Source organism: Typopeltis vanoorti, chromosome 18, assembly GCF_054136105.1.
Source record: "Typopeltis vanoorti isolate ZY-2024b chromosome 18, IOZ_Tvanoo_1.0, whole genome shotgun sequence".
In the NCBI taxonomy this organism is placed as follows: domain Eukaryota; kingdom Metazoa; phylum Arthropoda; class Arachnida; order Uropygi; family Thelyphonidae; genus Typopeltis; species Typopeltis vanoorti.
Window position 1 is genome coordinate 93,654,082 of NC_143566.1, and position 20,000 is coordinate 93,674,081.

General features: G+C 40.8%; 1 protein-coding gene across 5 annotated transcripts in view; it reads left to right on the top strand.

Moving 5' to 3' along the window:
- Window positions 1–18,273, top strand: part of LOC150096940 (thiamine-triphosphatase-like) — a 188,605-nt gene extending 170,332 nt beyond the window's left edge. For all 5 annotated transcript variants that reach the window (XM_090408584.1, XM_090408586.1, XM_090408585.1 and 2 more), the window contains 2 exons: window positions 2,387–3,064; window positions 17,972–18,273. In XM_090408584.1, the coding sequence (XP_090264710.1) occupies window positions 2,387–3,064; window positions 17,972–18,090 (797 nt within the window). In that variant the 3' untranslated portion in view covers window positions 18,091–18,273. The remainder of the gene's footprint in view (window positions 1–2,386; window positions 3,065–17,971) is intronic.
- Window positions 18,274–20,000: the final 1,727 nt, after the last annotated feature.

Here is a 20,000-nt window from a genome sequence, read left to right on the forward strand (position 1 = left end):
CTTTAGCAAGCAACGCTAATCGATTGGAGTGACTGAAGAACGCTGGCTTATCACGAGCTGCTGCGCAAGTCCTTATTTATTGGCCTGTGACAAAAGAGGGGGAAAAAAAGATTAAAAAAAATAAAAGGTGACATGCAAGAGAGAGGGAAAACAGGCGCCATTTTGGATGCTGACGCAGATCCATAAAGATCGTGTACATAAAATAGATAGGAATGAAAATGAGTTTATGTGCATATAAATAATGAGAGTCAGACTATGATGAGTACAGCGAAATATTCCAAGATACAAAAACAAATAAACATATAAAGGATTAATTGACAACTGCACAGAAATAAGAGATATTTTAAAAGAATAAAGGCGAGAATTGTGTTTAAAGGTAAAGCGATAAACTGGAGAGAGAGACAGACAGACAGAGTAAATCGCGAGCAGGTAGGTAGATAGATGATAGGTGGAGTATTTGAGGAATCGGATTCTCTCTTTATCTGTCTCTGAGCTCCGTCGGTAATCCTTTAAGTCCAACGCGGCGCTGTCTCCCACACGAACTGAGACAAACGGCAAACCAACCGCGGAAACCAAAACAAACGTCGGAAAAAGCGTGACATCGATCGCGAAACGGAGTAGCTCGCGTGACTGCGGAACAACTGCTGTTTTCAGCTGACAATCGAGCCGTGAATGGAACTGGGCTCAAAGGGTTCGTCGGACTTAATTGCCGCCACCGGGAGAGTGAAGGGCGGAAAGATTAGAGCTCCGTTTCCATTGACGGCCCTGATAAGACGGCCATTAGCTTCCCCCATTGAGCCTGCTATTGACTGCCGCCAAAGGGTTAAAGACCTACGCCGACAACGTCATTAATATGCAACAACGCTGGAGGCGTCTGCCGACAACGGAGATGGAAGAGACCTCGGCAACGTAAGCAAGCAACAGGTGAAATCCTGTTGCGAGTGACATGTCAACATTACGGATGTCATCCGTCACTGCTGGAGTGTTTCGATGTTCCCTCGACAAAATGCACCTCGTCCGTTTTTAGAAGGCTGTTCCTCCGCACAGCGACTTGACTAGCGGGAAAGCGACATTACCACTGTGTTATTCTACTTCGATTCCTCGGTGGCATCAAACCCACGGCCACCTTATTTTGCTCCCATTAGCTGGCCCCCGTTTATTCCCATTACTAATTGCAGTACTGATAGGCTTAGTTTTAACTGCATAGCTTCGGTGTTTGTTTCAAAATAATAATAAAAAAAAAGCTTTTTTTTATTATTTATTTCGTTCATGATAACTTCACATCGACTGCATTACCTAGGATAACACACCAGTCAGATTCCCTTCTTTTCACTTCTCTACAATCGTTGAATATTCGCCCAATGAAGATGAATATCATCATCGAAATACGGTAGTATTACATCTGATTTTCTCCTTCCTTCTTTTTATGTGAATTCCCCTCACGATGAATTGTAAGTCACATTGCGATTAATACCGTGGGTGCGGTAAGGGATTTAGGAGTCGTGCTCCAGAGACCAAAAATATCAAACTTCTTCAAGCCACATCGGGCCTCCAGTAAGCGGATGGAGGTGTCTCACATAGGGTAGTGAAATACTTTTCTTATCCACGCAATGACTTCGCAATCATCAGTGGTTTGTGGGTTCAAACTTACAGTAACTGGTTGGAGAACTCGCATTTCGCTAGCCAGGTTGCCAGTGAGAAATAACGTACGTGCGCGCGCGCACACACAGAGAAGCGAAGGACGAAAGTAATCATCTGTTTACGATTACAGATTTAATAAACTCATATTAGCATCGGTTGTTGACAAGAGCATTCAAATAACTCGTACAGCGATCATCAGTATTTGTTTCGCATCCTTCAACTTAATATTTCTGCAACTTCGTTCACTTACCTGTTGAAGCTGTTGTGTAAAAAAAAAAAAAAAGTAAAGGGGAACTGGATTATTAACCCACTCCCCCACGGTACTAAACCGTACGCTTACAAATACCTTTCGTATGTAGGATTCACGTATGAAGCGCTTAATCTATAATCTTAATCTTAATCGATTTATAATGTACCAATCGTAATATTGGTAGATTATAAATCGAAATATGTACGATGAGGTTCTTGTGTGTGGGTGGCTCGTGGGAACGTTAGTTTAATTTTACTTGTTTGTAAAATACCAACAGCCTTTCAGGATTTGTCTACGATTACCTAATGGTATTCGTAGACAAATAATTGTCTGTGTGAGAAAAATCAATTAGAAAACCTTCTTGATATGATACCATTGCTGTGTATTTCCAAAACTGATATTTTTAACTGAATCCTGTTTGTCTGTTTATGTTGATCTTTACGCCTTTATTTGTATTCTACGGTATTTAACGAAACCTTCTGCCACTCTTTACAGGTAGGATTCAAGTTTCATTCGCCGGACAGCCCGTCTTTGGGATGGTGTTGTCAACCCAGAGGACTAGTAAACATCACCTCCATCCCGACATTAGGATAATTATGGCCACTGACTGCGAATCAAAGAGTTCTGGCAACACAGTCGTCAAATCAAACGTCTCGACTCCGAAAACTTTAATCGAAGTAGAAAGAAAATTTGTTGTTCGTGACGGCTGTGAAGCGAAACTCGTTGAACTGGACGGTGTAAAGATCAACGAACAGACTTTTCAAGACACGTACTTCGACACCGAGGACTATTTGCTCACGGCCAAGGATCACTGGCTACGACAACGGAATGGTGTGTGGCAGCTAAAGTACCCTCCAAAAGACAGGCAACGGGATCCGTCCACTTCGCAGTACTGCGAGACGGAAGTTGAAAACGAAATTTTACAGAGATTACTGGATGTCGGCCTCCACAGTGACGAAGCTTTCTCCAACCTCAGTGACCTGGTAAACTTGAAATGTCACTTGATTTCGTCGATGGTTACCGTTCGGAAGTCATACAAGATTGCCGATGTCACCGTAGTCTTGGACGTCACCGATTTTGGATTCAGCGTTGGAGAAATCGAGTTGCTGGTGGAAGATGGCCACCAGGTGGCAACAGCTGTAACTCGTATTGATCACATGGCTCAAATGCTCGGTAAGTTCTGGGAATGTAAGCATCACGTTTGGTTAATACTAATGCATCTCCCATGAACGTTTTAAATTTCGTTTCTAGATTGTGCTGCATTTCTTGGATTGTGTCCGTATTTGCCCTCTGACACAGGTCTAGCGATAACGAAACGCGAGTTGTAATTAAACGTTAAGCGTTGTCCGACGGTAGGGGCTACTTCGCTTCGTTCAATTGATCCACTGACCATCGGCGGTTGCCCAGGCATTCCACCTAAAAGGGTGATTAAGGTGCTCCGATGACTCCCCAGCGGTCGCTTGGTGGTTAACACAATTAACTGCCATCAGCTTCGTTCGCTTCTCCAGCAATCACTCCCCCCCCCCCCCCGACACACACAAACACACCTGTGACTGCATGTACGATTTTCTGTTTTTCTCTGTTAGGTTGTGTGTTGCATCTACTAGATTGATCCCTGCTTTTATATCTCAGTTTTTTACCCACGTTCAAGCCGCGATTTTCATTGAAACTAAGCAATTTGAGGACATCGAAATGCTTCTCATAACTTTCCCTATGCGGAATGAACGGCTTCCACTGACTGTGAAGTGGCTACAAAAGCGTTAAAATGAAGGCTCATGCAAAACAATTTGTGTTAACTAAAGTTTAGTAATAATGTTGCAAATGGATGCCGAAACGATCCGTTACAACTGAGTTCTCTCTTTGGATTTGTGTGCTTATGAAAACACGTGTATCTTTCTTCCTCACGCACTCATGCGAGGGATACGAGCATGGTTGCTTGCTGATCCCTCCTCCTCTAAACTATCCCAACTAATGCCCATTCTTACATGCAAGAATCCCTTTGTGAAGTAAAATCGAAACCACTAGGGAAGAATACCTCACGCACCTCAATAATAGCCTCGTTCTCCTGTCTGCTCCTCTAAGGACGCATTGGTCACCAGCGACTGGCTACGTCATCCCACGTAGGCGTTTGTGCAGGGGCTCCCGTGATGAGTGAGCCCTGCGAGGATCCTTTAAACCGGCCATCTATATGATGCACACGTAATGGTCCAAACTAGCCCTATCTCTTTAACCGTATCAGTAGCCGGCAGGCGGGGCTACATTCGAGCATAGGGGACGTCTTGTACGTGTCCGATAAACTTCGGTAAATTTACTTTGTCTTGATACGAAATTCGGATCCACTGGCATGGGGGAGGCCCCGAAAATGCTTTGCAGAAGTCGTTGTCCGAGAGAAGTGAAAAGTTATTATTAGGCGAGACGAAAATCTTACGGGGTGATTTCGGCATGAGGTCCCACACCCTCCAGCCTTGCTCCTTAAGTATTTCTCTCTTTTGTTGCCTCTCGATCTTTGTTCGTGCAATGGAAACGATGATTCGAACATGTTTGAACAGCAGAATATGAAACAGAGATATCCTGTTAACCCACTATGTATAAGGTACCTGAGGAAAATAAGGCCCAGTATCTAATAAAGCCCGTTTAAAAAAAAAAAAAAAATCACATTTACGGTAAGTTGCGCCGGTTTGGTTTCTTACACACACACACACACAGAGGACGCAATAAGCAATGGCAAATCAGTGGCGCCATATTGTCTAGCGACTGTATTGTGTCAGCTTGACCTAGACCTTTGCGGGAGGTGGTTGTGTCTTCCCGTTTAATATTACGCCGCAATAAATCGTAAGTTTCAATTAAAAATATTGTTCTTTTCGCATTGTTTTTATATTTAAATTGTTCTTTCAATTCAATTTTATGATAAAAAATATTTTAATTCATATTTTACGTGAAAATAGATGTGATCTAATCTAGTTCGCGGCGGTGAATAAGGCCCAGTAAATTTGTTGATGGGCCTTATTAAACTGCTATAATTTATGATTTTATTTTTTGGTGATTGCTCATAATAGTTACTTATTTTATTGCTAAAGGCCTCTGAAAATGTCAGAAGTTAAGAAGAAACGGGTCTCTGGACTGATGAAAGACTAGAAGCAGCTAAGAAAACTGTGCAAAGAGGACAACTATCACAACGTGCAGCATCAGAACTCTATGGAGTACCTAGAAGAACATTGAGGAACCATTTAAAGACAGAAGACGACGAAAAGATTAGGAAGAAATTCTGTGCTAACAAGAGAAGAACTTGGTAGAAAGAATAATAAATTTGCTTCATTTGGCGTCCTTTTAACTCCAAAAGCTATACGCAGACAAACTTTTATATTTTGCGAACAAAATGAAATTAGGAATAACTTCAGTAAAGAAAGTGGCCTCGCAGGAAAAGATTGGTTGAAGTTATTTTTAAAGAGAAACCCAACAATTTCTAAACGTAAAGCTCAATTTTTGAATCCTGCTTGAGCTGTAAGAACATGTCCTAATCCTCCATCTTGTGATTCAGATAACTCCGATAATGAGATTCCATTGGCAAATCTAAAAACAAAGAACTCGTTGATGTCATCGTTTCAGGAGTTAATGCCAATGCCAAATTATGCAGTTGTAAAGGCAACAACACCACGAAGAAAAGCGTTAAATTATAAGGGCCAGAGAGTGACCAAAGATCTTTTCAAAGAAAAGGATAGTAAGAAAGAGAAGGCTGCCACTAAAAAACAGGAAGAACCAAAAATAAAGGAACAAACAGAGTGTCAAAAGAGGGGTGGTATTGCCATGGATGCAGAAAAGAAAAGGTTGCTGATATGAGGCAATGTACACAGTGTCTTAAATATTACCATGAAGAGTGTGTTGGTCTCACCAAAGAAGAGTGTGACATATTTGTATGCCCTTATGAGTGTTCTTTAGCTAATAATCATGATTAAAATTAATAATAATTAAAAATAATTGTTATATTCTTTTTTAAATATTTAATTTTGTTCAAGGGCTTTATTAAACTGCTATGGTTTAATAAGGCCCACACGAGGTGTTTTTTTAAAGACTTGGTTAAAATATAAATTACTGCAAGAATTGTTCTTATTTGTGTGGTTTTTTTTTTTAATTAGTGATAATACAAACTTTAATATGAACACTGTTGTTTCAATTAATCTAAACAATTGTCTACCGTATTCAAATTTTAAATAAGGTGGCTCAGGTACCTTATGTGAAATATAAATCTTAGAAAATATTGAACCGAAGATAGCAAGAGGACACTTTATGGCATTTGTGAAAATAAACCAAGCGGGCGAATTATTTTTTCATAATATTGCACAAGTAATTATTTCAGTGTGGTGTCCTTTAATATCAAAGAATGTTAAAACATGGGCAGAAATCTTTGGTTGTCCAAGCACGTATTGATTAGCTCTTTCCCTCTCATGCACTGTCCATACTACGACCTGTTTTAGTCCATTTGTTTTCCATTGGTAAACTAAAAATTAGCAAATGGAAAGAAAATAAATGCCTAGCTGAAAGAAACACCCACTTTACCAGAAATGTCGTTGTATGCAGTCTCCACCGAGACTACATATAGCAACATAAGCAATTCTTTTTTTCTTTATTAATGGATTCATTGAAATATTCCGATCCATATGTTTGTCTAATACAAACCCTTTTTTCTGTGAATTTGCATCCCATAAAATGTCATAAACTTATAATACATTAATATTCTTACAGTAGGTGGGCTGAGCGGTTAGATAACCGAAAATTTCGCTGTAGAGACCAAACTTAGAACTTTTCAATCCGCTTCAGGCTCCCAGTAAGCAGAGTCGATATTTCGTTAGTTGACGAAGGTGTACCTTCCCCCTCCCCCCCCCCCCAAAAAAAAGTCACAAAACTTCCATGTCCACAGTGGAGTTCGAATCTCTAGCGTTGGTTGGAGAGCGAATAGGATGCCCGTTCTGCTAGCCGGACACTTCCAAATACAAGTGGTAATTTACTATGCCAAGCCTGCGTAGTCGTTAGTCTACCAGCCTATTCAAGTGAAGGACGAGAGGATTTTTCTGTTGTCGACTGTGCAATCATTCCAAATCATACGGCTAAAGTCGCACGTGTGGGATCAGCTTTGGTACAGCAGTGGATTTTTTGGAAACTTAAAACGAGAATCATCTCACAGGATAAATGCAATTAGGAAAAAAGCAAAATTATGATAACATTTTCATCATCTATTTATAGCAGAGGATGGGGCTCGACGGACAAATTATATCTGAGGATAAAATTCAGTAATTTTAGCTTTGATACGGCACAGCTAATTGAATTACTAAGAATTACAAACTACAACTTGCATCTCTTCAGTTTAATCACCAGTTAATTCCTTGAAAGTCTGTTGTTTACTTTATGTATTTTTTAGTGCAACACGTGCATCGCAATTAATACAGTTGCTTTTATCATTTGCGGCGAGCATAAAATGATTAAGAACATTGTAGAGGAGGATAAACACCCTTGAAGTTTAGATAAATGATATTAAAAGCCAACGGATGCATGTAAGCTTACTGCGGAATATCCCTGAAATTATTCCATTAGTTTCTAAAACCGCAGCTTATTTGCCGTTAAGCTTCCTACTGTTAACTTCCCCTAACAAGTAACGGATTCCATTTCATACGTCAACAAAAATAAAATACGACTGAAGAAGAATGACTTGTCCCTAAGTATATCTGGAAATATTTTCGTCGTCGGGTGGTATTTGTGCCAACTAGACAAACACAAACATTGCGCACGCGATGCACCACAGATGAAAACACTAATTGATAGGTATGGAAAAGATCGTAGATGATCAAAAAATGTATGAATTAAAAATTGACATTTTAGATCATTTCGACAATCAAATACGAAATTCTAATTAATAAAAAAAAATCTTTTCTCAGCCAGTGATGAACCAACAACTAGTTCTACGAAACTAAATCAACAGCGTACCCATTTGACTACTGACAAATATTTTAAGACATGTTATACAATACTGTATTCGACGGATCCGAGTTGAATTTTTGGTTCTTGATATATCTCTTGTTTTTTGTCGTTGATGTATGAGATTCGAAGGACTCTTGCGAGTGGGGGTGGTTTGGTCAAAATCGGACGAACGTTTCAAAACTTATAACACGTTTTATTACACTTTGACCCATTTGTCGCTTAGGTACCGTAGACAAATATCCAATGTTATCCGGCCGGTGCGAATTATTCTTACCAATTCGAAGTCGTTCTGCAAGTAAAAATATATTATGCTATACATTACTTGGCCATCCTAAGTCCCAAATTTTATTACATTTGATCCTGCCATAGCGGAGTTATTGCAATCTCGATACGTTTGTGTCCCTGCAAATAATCCGATCGAAACGAAAATTGGACGCTCTGCAAAACTTGTAAGGGTTCCAGATTTGTGGGAAATCCAACGTTTGCCCACACACGGCATTGATTTGCTACAGGCCTTGCGCCTCTCGTGTGTGGGACTGATATTAAAAAAAAATAATGAAATAAAAAATAAAACTAAATTTCGGAATAAGCACCGACTCATTTTTTAAAAAATTCTATATTTAATTCATGTTTTGGCGGATAAAAACAACGTAGTTTCCAGGGAGAAAAACCCTGCTATCTCTGTGTGATACTGCCTGACGCTTAACTGGGAAGCTTCTAATTCAAAGGAAGTGCGCGGAACCCTCTGAGAACCATTGTTTGGAAATCGGTAAGCAGACGATGTTCCTAACTCTAACTGGTATTTATTTGTGTGTGTGTGTTGATTAACGAAATCAAATCGACATTTCATTCAGAAGAAACTCTATTTACCTGACAAACGAAAATCAAGTACAATATCGACAAAAAAAAAAAAAAAAAAACTAAATGGAAAGGCCATCTAGTTTTTTTTGTTTGTTTTTTTCATCCATTACGAGTTCACGCAGCTTGCAAACAATAATAATAATTAAAAAAAAAAAACACGGTCTGGTCTCGTTTTTATTTATTGCGTATGCAGTTAAAAGCGCGATTCATATCTTACCTATCCCATTCTTGACGGCATGGCATCATTTATGGGTCCGCGCGGTTAGCCTAGTGGCTCTGCGCTTTGGGGAAGGAGTATCCTAGGTTCGATTCCCGTCAACGACGTGAGGAGCTCAAGGATCTTCGTCAGCCAAGTTAGCCGGTCTTGGGCGTGGATAGCAGGTTTTTTACCGCCAGTTTATCTGGGGTTTTTCATCCCGCAAGCAGGCAAACCGATCCGAGGACACACACGAATTACAGTCAGGAATACTGACCCAGCCATAGGTCCGATTCGTCAGCCTATGCCGGTTCCGGAACCCGGATAAAATTTGGGGGGAGGGGGGGGACTAGATGGTACCGTGAACTCTCGTATAAAGGGGGAACGCTGTATCATCATACGGAATTTATTTATTTATCATTTATGGGTTCTGCATATACCCGCCAGCCAGCACATGTAACCAATATGTTAAATATTCTAACTGGCGGGTGCAAGGAGAACCGGTTGTTACTATGGAAGCATATGAATAGTCATTACATTCCGTGTTAGGCAATCAACGAAACTGTTTTATTAGAGAGAGAGCGGTGCAATCTGGGAAAAGATTACAGATCATCGAACGATTGTGAGCTTTTAGCACAATGAGCTTTCCTGTATCATTCCAAACTAGCCTATTAAGTCTTAAATGTATCGTAAAAACTCTTCTTCCTCCTGTGCCTTATCCTTTACAGGATAAGGCACAAAAATTTTCCGGCATTCTGAGGGACGAAAAACCCTCCACCTCCATATGAGACCGGATAATTCACCTTTAGTCGAAAGAGACCAGATAAAGGTTCCTCACGTCATGGACGGCAATCGAACCCAGGTCTTTCCTACCAAAAGGCTTTCATCTATGTCGACTGAGCTACGGAGTCTCTTAAATGTATCGTAATTAAAATTTTACCTTGCATGTTGATGTAGTTTGTTTAAAAGTACGGCTGAAGCAGCTAAGGTTAAGAGGCCACTGTTCTGCGTCTGTTAATTACGTGTGCTCTCTGATCGATTCGTTCCTTTGGCGGTCGCTGGAGAACTCACATCCAACTACATGAACTTAGTTACGCTGTCCTTCCTTCCAAACAACAAAACAAAAGACGAATGAAAAACAGAAGATTTCAGAAGAGGGAATCCATATACAATCGACTGGCTCGCCTTCAGTTGCAATGTCCTCATTATGGTTCTTCTCCTCCTAGAAGAGATTCGAGCCCAGACGTTTCAATCGAAACGTCTGGGCGCGAATCTCTTCGGGACTGGAAACTGTTGCCGTCGTCACAACTAAGCTGCAGTGGAGTCTTAACTCGGATAATCAGACGTGGTTTGAATGAATTTTGGAAGTGCATCGTATGAAACAGTTTGATATGTCATCATCATCATAACGCTGATTACGGATATAGGCCATATTGATCTGTTCCGGTCTCATTATCCATCTAATATCCCTTTTTTTTTTTTGAAGGTCTACGGGGCCTTCTCTTTCCGATTGGCTTATATTTTAGTATTTGTTTAGAATGGCGGGTGTTGGCCATTCGGTTTACATGTTCAATCCATTTTTGTTTATAATTGTTTAGTTTTTCTTCTATTGGTTTGATTTTTAATTCTTTTAAAATGTCTTCATTCCCTTTTTTTTTCTTTTGTTTGTCTGATTGTATTTTGCAGATCTTCTCCTTAATCTCATTTAACTTGTTTTAAAAATTAATGTACTCTGGACTAAATTTTCGAAAAGGACTATCAGAAATTTCGGAGATAAAAGAGTTCTAAATATGTTAAGAAAAATCGAAGAACTCGACCAAAAATAAAAAAAAAAAAATGCAAGAAATAAAATAAACATAAAAATACGTTTCGATATAGCATTCTTGCATGGTGACACCGTTCACTGTCACAATTGTTGAACTTAAGACCAGTGTACATGATTTTATTTTACTTGATTTTGTCACGAAAATAACGCAGTTATAGCTAAGAAAATATCACTTTGAATAAAACATATTATTAACAATAAAGGCTACTACTGAGTAGTGTCTCCATTTCACCACCCTGATTTCTCAGTTTCCAAATAAGCCAAAAACAGAGTTCGTGCAATTATATAATTGCAAATACGTTTCGGCTCTTTACGTACTTCGCAAATCATCCGATTCATACAAAAATTGGACAAGATTTTGTAAGGAATTCACTTTCCAATTTGAATAAAATCCATGAAATCGCAGAATAACTTACGAACACACAAAACAAATAGGTGCTTACGCATCTTGAGAACCGCTCCTAAAAAAAAAAAATATATATATATTTACGATCTGGCGGTCATTTTGATCGTATCAGTGACAATCTAATATCGGATATGTTTTACCAAATATAACAGACTTGAGATTACCGTAAGTAGTTATTTGCATTCTTTGTATTGTTAGTTTAAATTTTGTGCGTTTCTTTCTCTCATGATTGCATTACAAAATCATTAAAACGCAATATGACTAGATGATGGCTTAAGTCCTCCACACACGGCTTTGGGTGTATTGGTGGTTGGCGCACAGATGGGCTGGGGGGGGGGGGTGCGTTGCCAAAAGATTCGGGTCTCGTTTCTTCTCTTTTGCATCCTGTGGATAGAAGCCGCAGAATGTTGCTGCAGATCGACACGCACGTGCTCGTTTGTCACCCCTTTATTCCCGGTAGCGAGGTGGCTGATTAGAGTGAGTCAGTCCGTCCGACAGCCACTTGAAAATGTGACGACGTCGTTCCGCAGGAAGTAAACCGTTTAACCCTTTCGTGGCTGGCGGAATCAGTGCCGTCGGCACCGCTTTGATGGATGACTGATCCTCGGGCAGCCAGGGGACGAGATGGTTCGATCGCGCCGTGAATTATTGAACAACAGTGCCGCCACCTGCCTGCCGCGGAAGGCAATTGGCGCATCAGAAACCAAATTACCGCGTTCGCCACCCCACCCCTCTGGGTTTCTCCGTCCCCGAAGTGAAGATAGAGAGACGTGCGTTGCACGGGCAGATTTACATATTTGAAGAAAATAAAAGTGTTTCTGCGTCTCGCAGGACTTGTGCGCGCACAGCGACGGGATTGCCACGAAGACTCCGTACCGGAACAAAATACGGTGGAAGGGAGATTTCGGTTTTGCGTGGGTAGGGGAGTGAGTCCGTTCTTCTCTTATAGAAATATGAGACTTGTTGACAAATTTCAGACCCTTTTATTGGAGGGGGGTCTGCTTTTGTGTGCACTAATGTCATTTTATCGAATTCCAAATGAAATGATAATTTCTGTGTTTTAAGAGTTCCAGGTGTAACATTAGCTTCCAAATAAAAATCCTACAACTAACTGAGAAGTCTTTTCGTGAATTTCAGTGGAAGTTGACACCGTTGCAAATAAATTCAACACTGAACATGACATTTATACGTGGCTATTAATTTATTTTTTTTAAATTAATTTTTTTCTTGGCTCCGAATCTTTCAAAAAGGCATCTTTGAATGGAATTAGAAATACTACCAAAAAAGAATGAAATGTTATCGAATGGATATTAAATTCGCGTGCACGTAATTTATCATCCTCCCAAAATGCTAGCGAACACGATCGTCGCCTTTACTAGCCGCTTTCGGTAATGCCAAGTGACTTTTTGAAGGAAGTCGGCACTCGATATAGTTTGTGTTTTGTTTGATTTTGTGCTTTCTTAGTTGAGCAAAACTTTATTTTAATTTTATTTTCAGAAATTTAAAAAAAAAAAAATTGATGTGAAAGTGAATAGTGCAAAACATCTCAAGGCTCGACCAGTGAAACAGAGCAGTCCCCAAGTAAAGAACGTGTCGTGTTTTCTAAGCACATTTTCAAGCATTCATTTGAAACTCCTGCAATAAAACTGAGTGAGTTATTTTGCTATTGATTCACTTGGATTCTACATGAATTCTATATGTATTAATTACCAATACTTCAAATGTTTTTTTTTTTTTTTTTGGCTCCGAAGTTGAAAAAAAAAAAAAAAGGTGGCGCCTTCGGAAAATACACTTTTTTTTCTTTATCGAGCTTAGGAAACTGCCACTTAATCTTCGGCATCTGTAATCGTTTCCATTTCTTACAAGGCATCTTCATGTAAATGTTTCTGTCACTAGGGTGAAGAGGAGACTCGTGACATGTCCGTTTCAATTGATGTTCTTGTTTATTTGCGAGCAATATTTCTTCTGCGTATAACTCGACAGACTCCTTTAGTAAGAAATCGTGTTCAACTCAATATTAGGACAGAACACGCCATAACGCTAATGTGTTACACGGGATGCTATTTCTCCCCCCCCCCGCTCACTCCCACCCTCGGAAATCCCTTATTGGCCCCACCTTACTAACTGACGGGAAGCATGCTTTGTCATCCGCCATGTTGAAGCGAACAATGACAATTGATCATGGAATGGCAAGACAAGGCTTGATCAATAGGCCACCCGACTTATGAAGATGGATTTTGTACATTCCAACGAAGGCTTGTTAGCTTCTGCTTCCATCTGCATTCCACCGAACGGAGTTGAGAGGGTCAGAGTACCCCATCATTATCAGCGATGTTCAAGGAATTCCTTTGACAGATGTGATTTATCAGAACGTCAAGTGGACTTCGTACATCGCACGCTTTTTGTGAGATTGTGTTGTAGACTAATTCTGCTTGTGCTATACTACGTTCTCGCCACTGTCCCCTGCATGTGCGCTTTCCCCCCACTGGGGGATCTCTCGTCATAAGGTGCAGCAGATCGATACGTTCCCCTACAGTCGATCTGCCCTTGAAAAAACTAAATGGCAGATTAAAAAAAAAAAAAAAAAACTGCCGCCCTTAATCTGTAATCACAGAAAAAATGTGCTTTGTACGGCCTCCCACTGCTCGCGCCATTGGAGCTCCCTGCAAATTAAATAAACGCCAGAGAGAAATACTCAAGTTAGGAGCACTCTTAATATTATGTTGTGCACGACATTAGTACTGTTTCTGCACACACAGTAGCGTGTGGATGTTTCGTATGCGCGATGACCTTGTATACTAACGCTGGTGGGTCATTTTAATCCGCTTTCTGGACACCCTCGGAGATAGAAAAACAGTAGCGTTTTCTTTTCTTTCGTAAAAGTCTTCACTGAAATCAAGAAAAAAGTAGAAATAAGATCTGATGGTGGCAGTGAAACCTTCCCATAATCCCGCGCGCACTTTCTCCCTGCCCATGTAATTAACTGGCGGTGACGCAGTACTGCCCGCAGCCAGGGTATAAAGGATGACGAAGTAATGGCGCTGGAAGAACTCGCACGCACACACTTGTAACACCCGAAGAGGAATAGAGAGAGGCGGTCTTTCTCCCTTGTCGTGTAGCAACACCTGGGGAAGGTGATGACACGGCTCACCCGCCCAGGCGTCGCTCTAATAACCCTCTCCACTTGACGGCTCTGTAGCCTCGGGCCAGCAGGAGGTTGGGAACTCGTCAGCTGTCGCCTAGCACCATCTATCGGAAGTATTTGGCATTAAAGTACTAATGGTCTGGCGAAAGGGTTAGTTATGATGGGGGGGAGGGGGAAGAAAGACGAGTTCATTTGCACCTCGCCTGGGTTCGGGATCACGGGGCGCAAGGATCAGGTGTTGCTTTGCGGTGATGGGGAAGCAATTCACGCGCGTTTGTTTGCAATGAAACCCTTTCCTCTTCGTGAACCCACAGGTGGGGGCATGGCTGCGCATCGGCTGTTACGGAAAGGGTTAGCGCTCCTTGAGACGCATGAACGGAAAGGGAATGCACGAGGCCTCCGAGCCGTTTCTGGTTTGGAACAATTGCGAGCGCTACGTCGGAGCATCGGCACAAAAGAGAGGAGGGAAAGGGGTTACTTTACCGGTGTTTTGCGGCAGTTATGGCATTCAGTTGAAGCGAGCCTTGAAATGGCATCTCGCAGGTGCGAATTTGTTGCTGCGGGCAGCTCATTGTGGGTCGTGTGGGAACTGAATAGCGATGTTGATTTTCACCTGCAAGGTGGTTAGAAATGGAAGTCATTTCTAATACTTTCACATAGATCGGCTTGTCTTCTGGAATGATTTAGTCGCTTTTGTTGCGCAGACAATCGTGTCATTATAGGAAAGATCTGGATTCGAACCCCGTGCAGAGTAAACAAGGAACTTAATAAAGTTCTTTCACCTGATGGTGAGTTCATCTCGTACGGAGATGATTTTTTTTTTTTTTCTGAAATAATAGAGAGAACACACTCAGTTGACAAACATGCGACAGCGGTCTCTTGTATTGAGTTCCTTCTTCATAATGCAGAACAATCACTCGATTTCAGACCGGTTTCGTCTCGTCTTCGTGTGTGTTTACATGTTAGTGATAATCATTAAATCCCACTTTTCCAAATTTGATCCATCGTCCATTCCTTTACGTTATTTGTTCCCAGTTCTGTCAGTTATCCGAAAAAGTGCTTAATGGCCACCAGTGGCGCACTCAGCATTTAATCTTGAGAGGGGGGGGTGAGTTGAGTAGACCAGCACTTCCCAAACTGTGGGCCGCGGCCCCCCTTGGGGGCCGTAGGTTTTGTTGAGGGGTCCGTGAAATAATGAAAACAAATTTAAAATGTTTTAAGACTAAGTTGATTTTTTTTTAAAGAAACGTATTTAACTTTTATTATTTCTTTTTTGTTATTTTTTATATTTTAATGGAAAAATTCACGCATTGGTGTTGGTTCACAAACTTTGCTTCCTGCGTATTTGGGCGCTTAATGAATATTAGTAAATATTGCTTATTCATATGTTTCATTTCAAAGCAGTGGTTAATTGTATTTACTTTGAATGCTCTCCAGGGAAGCTCCAAATCTTCCTGTCCCTTTCATCACGCGTTCGTAATCAGGGACTGTTGATATTGACTTTATATACATATCAAAACTCGTTTTATATTATCACTGTCATCCGAGCTAGTTTTCTGTTACCAATAAAAGTTTCGCATATACTTCTCACATGAAAAAAAGCTTAAACAAGTTCATGTGGGGGAGATAGTAACTCTCTTGCAGTGGTAAACAACACCCCTCCCTAATAGACACTACACTGCAGAGGCAATAAAAACAAGTACTTTTATTATGCCAGTGAATAAGGCATGAGGGGTCTGTGTAATAATATATTTCTCAACAAATAGTGCAATTAGAGACAACTGGAATAAAAACACACTAATTAATGAATCACATGTCCCCTCATACAGAAACTATGCTGTATAGACAAACAAAACCATATGTTGCATGGGCAAACACAGCATCTAACTAAAAACTATTGTTATTAATTAGATGTGTGCGAGTTCGATTTCCCAAGGCAGCAATAAAATTCAACCGAACGTGTTAAAATTCTAAAAGTGTTAAAACTAAGTAATATATATATATATATATATATATAATGAATGTTATGGCAGTTTCACATATGGAATTCGGTTGAAGAGAGTTAGCATTTCAACTCAATTGTCAGCTATGCTTTTATCTTTCGGTTGCGCGATCTTTTGTTAATACCGCACCAATCATATGCACGTTTTAATAACCTTGCCTTTGCTGTCTGTTTCGCGTTAGGCTTAATTACCGTAAAGGGAGAAAAGTCACAAAAGAGAAAAATTTCCTGGTCCTGGGATTCCCTTATTCAGGTAATATTCACTAATTTCATGTTATCAGTCTGTGGTGTGCCAGTATCGGTAAGTGGTGATATTATTTGATCTATTCTACGTTAAAAAATTTAACCATGAGATGGATAAGTGTCTGATAAAAAAATATAAAAAAATCCTGCGAACAATCAGAAGAAGCAGAAACAGACTCAAAAAAAAGGACAGTATTTCATATTTTACCAGAACAGCCCGCATCGTTTTCAGAACCAAACGGTAAGAAGCAAAAAATGTCATATATGCATTTGATTTTTGCAATATTCGCTGTGTATGTTTTGTATTGAACATAAATACAATAAATATTATAATAATATCTCTCTGTTACGATTTTTTTTCGAGGGGGGCCGTGAAATATTTTAATTTTTGCAAAGGGGGCCCTGACATCCAGAAGTTTGGGAAGCACTGGAGTAGACGATTTGAGAAAGCACACTACATCGCATACGACCTATGACTGAGCATCTGCAATGATCGCTAATTCATAAGTAGCATAGAAATAGAAGACACGATACAACAGAAATAAAAAAATGAGTATTTATTAGGAAAAGATTTTTGGAAAATTTTATATAAATAATTTTTTTTTTTCTTTGGGTGGGAACCAGGATCCCTTGTTCCCTCCACTCTAGGTGCATCACTAATGGTCACCTTGTAAACAGGCAACAGCAATAATTATTATTATTCAATATATCCTGAATGATATATGAAATGCATCAGGATGCATTGCGAATGCCTTTAGGTGGGAGGTGAATTACTATCGCTTCGTGTGAAGCCACCAGCGCCTTGCTTATGGGTTTCTAAGACTGTTTAGTCTCTGCAACTGGGTTTCCGATCATCTAACCCTTTAGCCTGCCCATGGTATGAATATTAACGAACTATAGGCTACCAACCTCTTTGTGGCTTATGCAGTAGACTGTGGGATTGAATTATTCTTGACAGCATTACGATATTCCTACTATCCTACCATAAAAGGAAAGGAAGAAAAGCAATCGACCCACCGAAAGGGATCTATTATACGACCACAAAGACAGATTTTTGAATGTGCTTATTTCGTAGAGAAAGATGCTAGTAATTAGATTATCTGCAGTGACCAGCTGTGCCAGGAAAAGGTATTAACATTTAATGCTTATAACACGGTTTAAGACTACAGAGTAATAGACGTGGACCCCAATGATCATGAAATAATATAGCTGTTTAACATATAATAAACTTTTCGTATTTCTCTTGCGGACCTGTCAGTAGGAAAAAACCGCTACAGTTCCGTCATGGGTGACCACCACTAGAAAACCATAATCGATTTTTAATAGTTTAGAATCGGATCACGAAGGTGAGGCATTGATTGAGATTGTGAGATGCAATTTTTTGATATCGCCTTTCATCACTCTGATTTGCTTTTGTTTCTCTCCTCAACAGGTGTCAGTGATGTCGTGCCCGAGGGGAAGGTGGAATTCTACCTGAGAACGAAAAATCCGTCGCACTTCGAACTGCTCGTTTCCTCCGGAGTATTACAACCTCGCTCCCGGCAACATTGAATTGACGTGATCAAGTACAGAAATCGTAAGCGTCGCTCCGGAATATCCTGGGCTCTGGAATCATCGCGGCTTTCTACTCATGACGAACACGTGGTTTCTACGGACACCTAGCGATTTATTTCTTCTCCTCTTGATGACTCCGTTTGTGGGGGGGAAAAATTCGAACAACCTCCAGTTTTGTGATTATTTTTTGACCGGGGGGGGGGGGAATAGGGAACAGCATTTGTAAAGAATTTCATTGTTAACGAAAATAATTAAACAGTATTTCGTGTTATCTTTGCCTGTTTTCTTTGTCCACAGAAAATTTCAACACCGCACCGAAAACTCACTGCGTTACACCCGAACAATGGACGCACCGTCAGATAAGCGTTCGGCAAGCGGACTGCAAATGTAGCCGAACACTTTTCCCAGAACGATCCACAACAAGGAAGTGTTAGAAATTGTTAAAAAGTCGTAAATGGAGACTCGTGTGCGAGGGGACGACGTGAGATGACGTCACAGAGTGATGAGGAAGGGTCTTGTCTGTCATCAATATCGGGACGTTAGCAGACGTGCATTGTACTTCTGCTCCATCTTTCGGCTGTGTTACCCGTTCGGTACAGAACACAATATCTCGCGTATTCGTAGAGCAGAAGATCGTAAAACGTCCGCAGCTCGTGGTGAACGACCTTTTTTCCCGCCGTATTATGATGTTCGCCATATCCATAAATTCAGTGCGACCGGCCGAGCATGCCATTACCACGCGCCCTTTATACACGACTAACTTTCAGGACGAGCTCCTTGGTGACTCGTGCATCATCCTAACGACTCTACCACCATCACAGATCCCTACACCCCCACTTCCTCCCCCCCTCTGGGTTTCAATCTGTGTCCCGGGACTTCCGTCCATTAGCGAACACTGCGGACTGGGCAGTAATTCAAGGTGTTCTAGGTCTCCCGATCGACATCATTAACACTTACGGGTCGTTAAATTGCGCGCACCTCGCGCTTCGACCGTCCGTAGACGCTACGTTTGATGACGTAATAAATGAAGCGAGAGAGAGAACGCCTTGTGTCCCCGCAAGCACAAACTCTGTCGTCCACCTTCAGGCTTAAGTTATGTGTTAATGAAAATGTCTGCTCCATTGTTTTCGTTTTCACTCCAGCCACTAGGTGGCGAATATCAAATTAATACTATTTAAATCCCAGTGTGCTTTTTTTTTTCTCTCTTTTAGGGGAAATCCCTAGAAAGAGAGAAGCTTTCATACAAGAGGTTCTCTCTCATTCTGAGGTTCATACTCTCAAGAAAATTACCATTCAATCTGTTCCAGCCGCCATAAATATCTTCCCCGATTTTTTCAAAAAAATAATAACTATCGCGTCCGTATGAAGAACATAACAATAATTGCTACGCAAGTACTGATTCGTTGTCATAAACAATCTAACAAGAAATGCATCCGTCCTACATTTTATTTTGTATACTTATGCGGAAGGTTGGATGGATATCGTGTGTTCTCCGCATGTAATGAGCCACCTCAGATTGTCGTATCAGACATTGGTTATTTGCGTGAGTTGTAAATAAGTTGAAAACCAATCCTCGAAGCTATCGAAGAACCGCTGGCAAGAAACGTGAGTGATTGAAAACAGTTTTGTGAAGATTAATTCTCATTTGGTCCCTGCTGTTCGCAGAAGTAGCCACGCTTCCGCAACTCTATACGATTGCCGTTCGTGACTATTTCATGGCAACACTAACAAACAAGACGACCAAATAATTTCTCATTAGAGGGGTGCGTACGTGGTAAGGACCCCGTTGGCGAGCAGATGGTCCCCACTTACTGTATTTCACCTCGCGTAGTGATGTCACTTCCTGAGTAAAGGCTCCAAATTTGCACACGTCACTGAGAGATCGAGGCGACAGCGCCACTGCATTT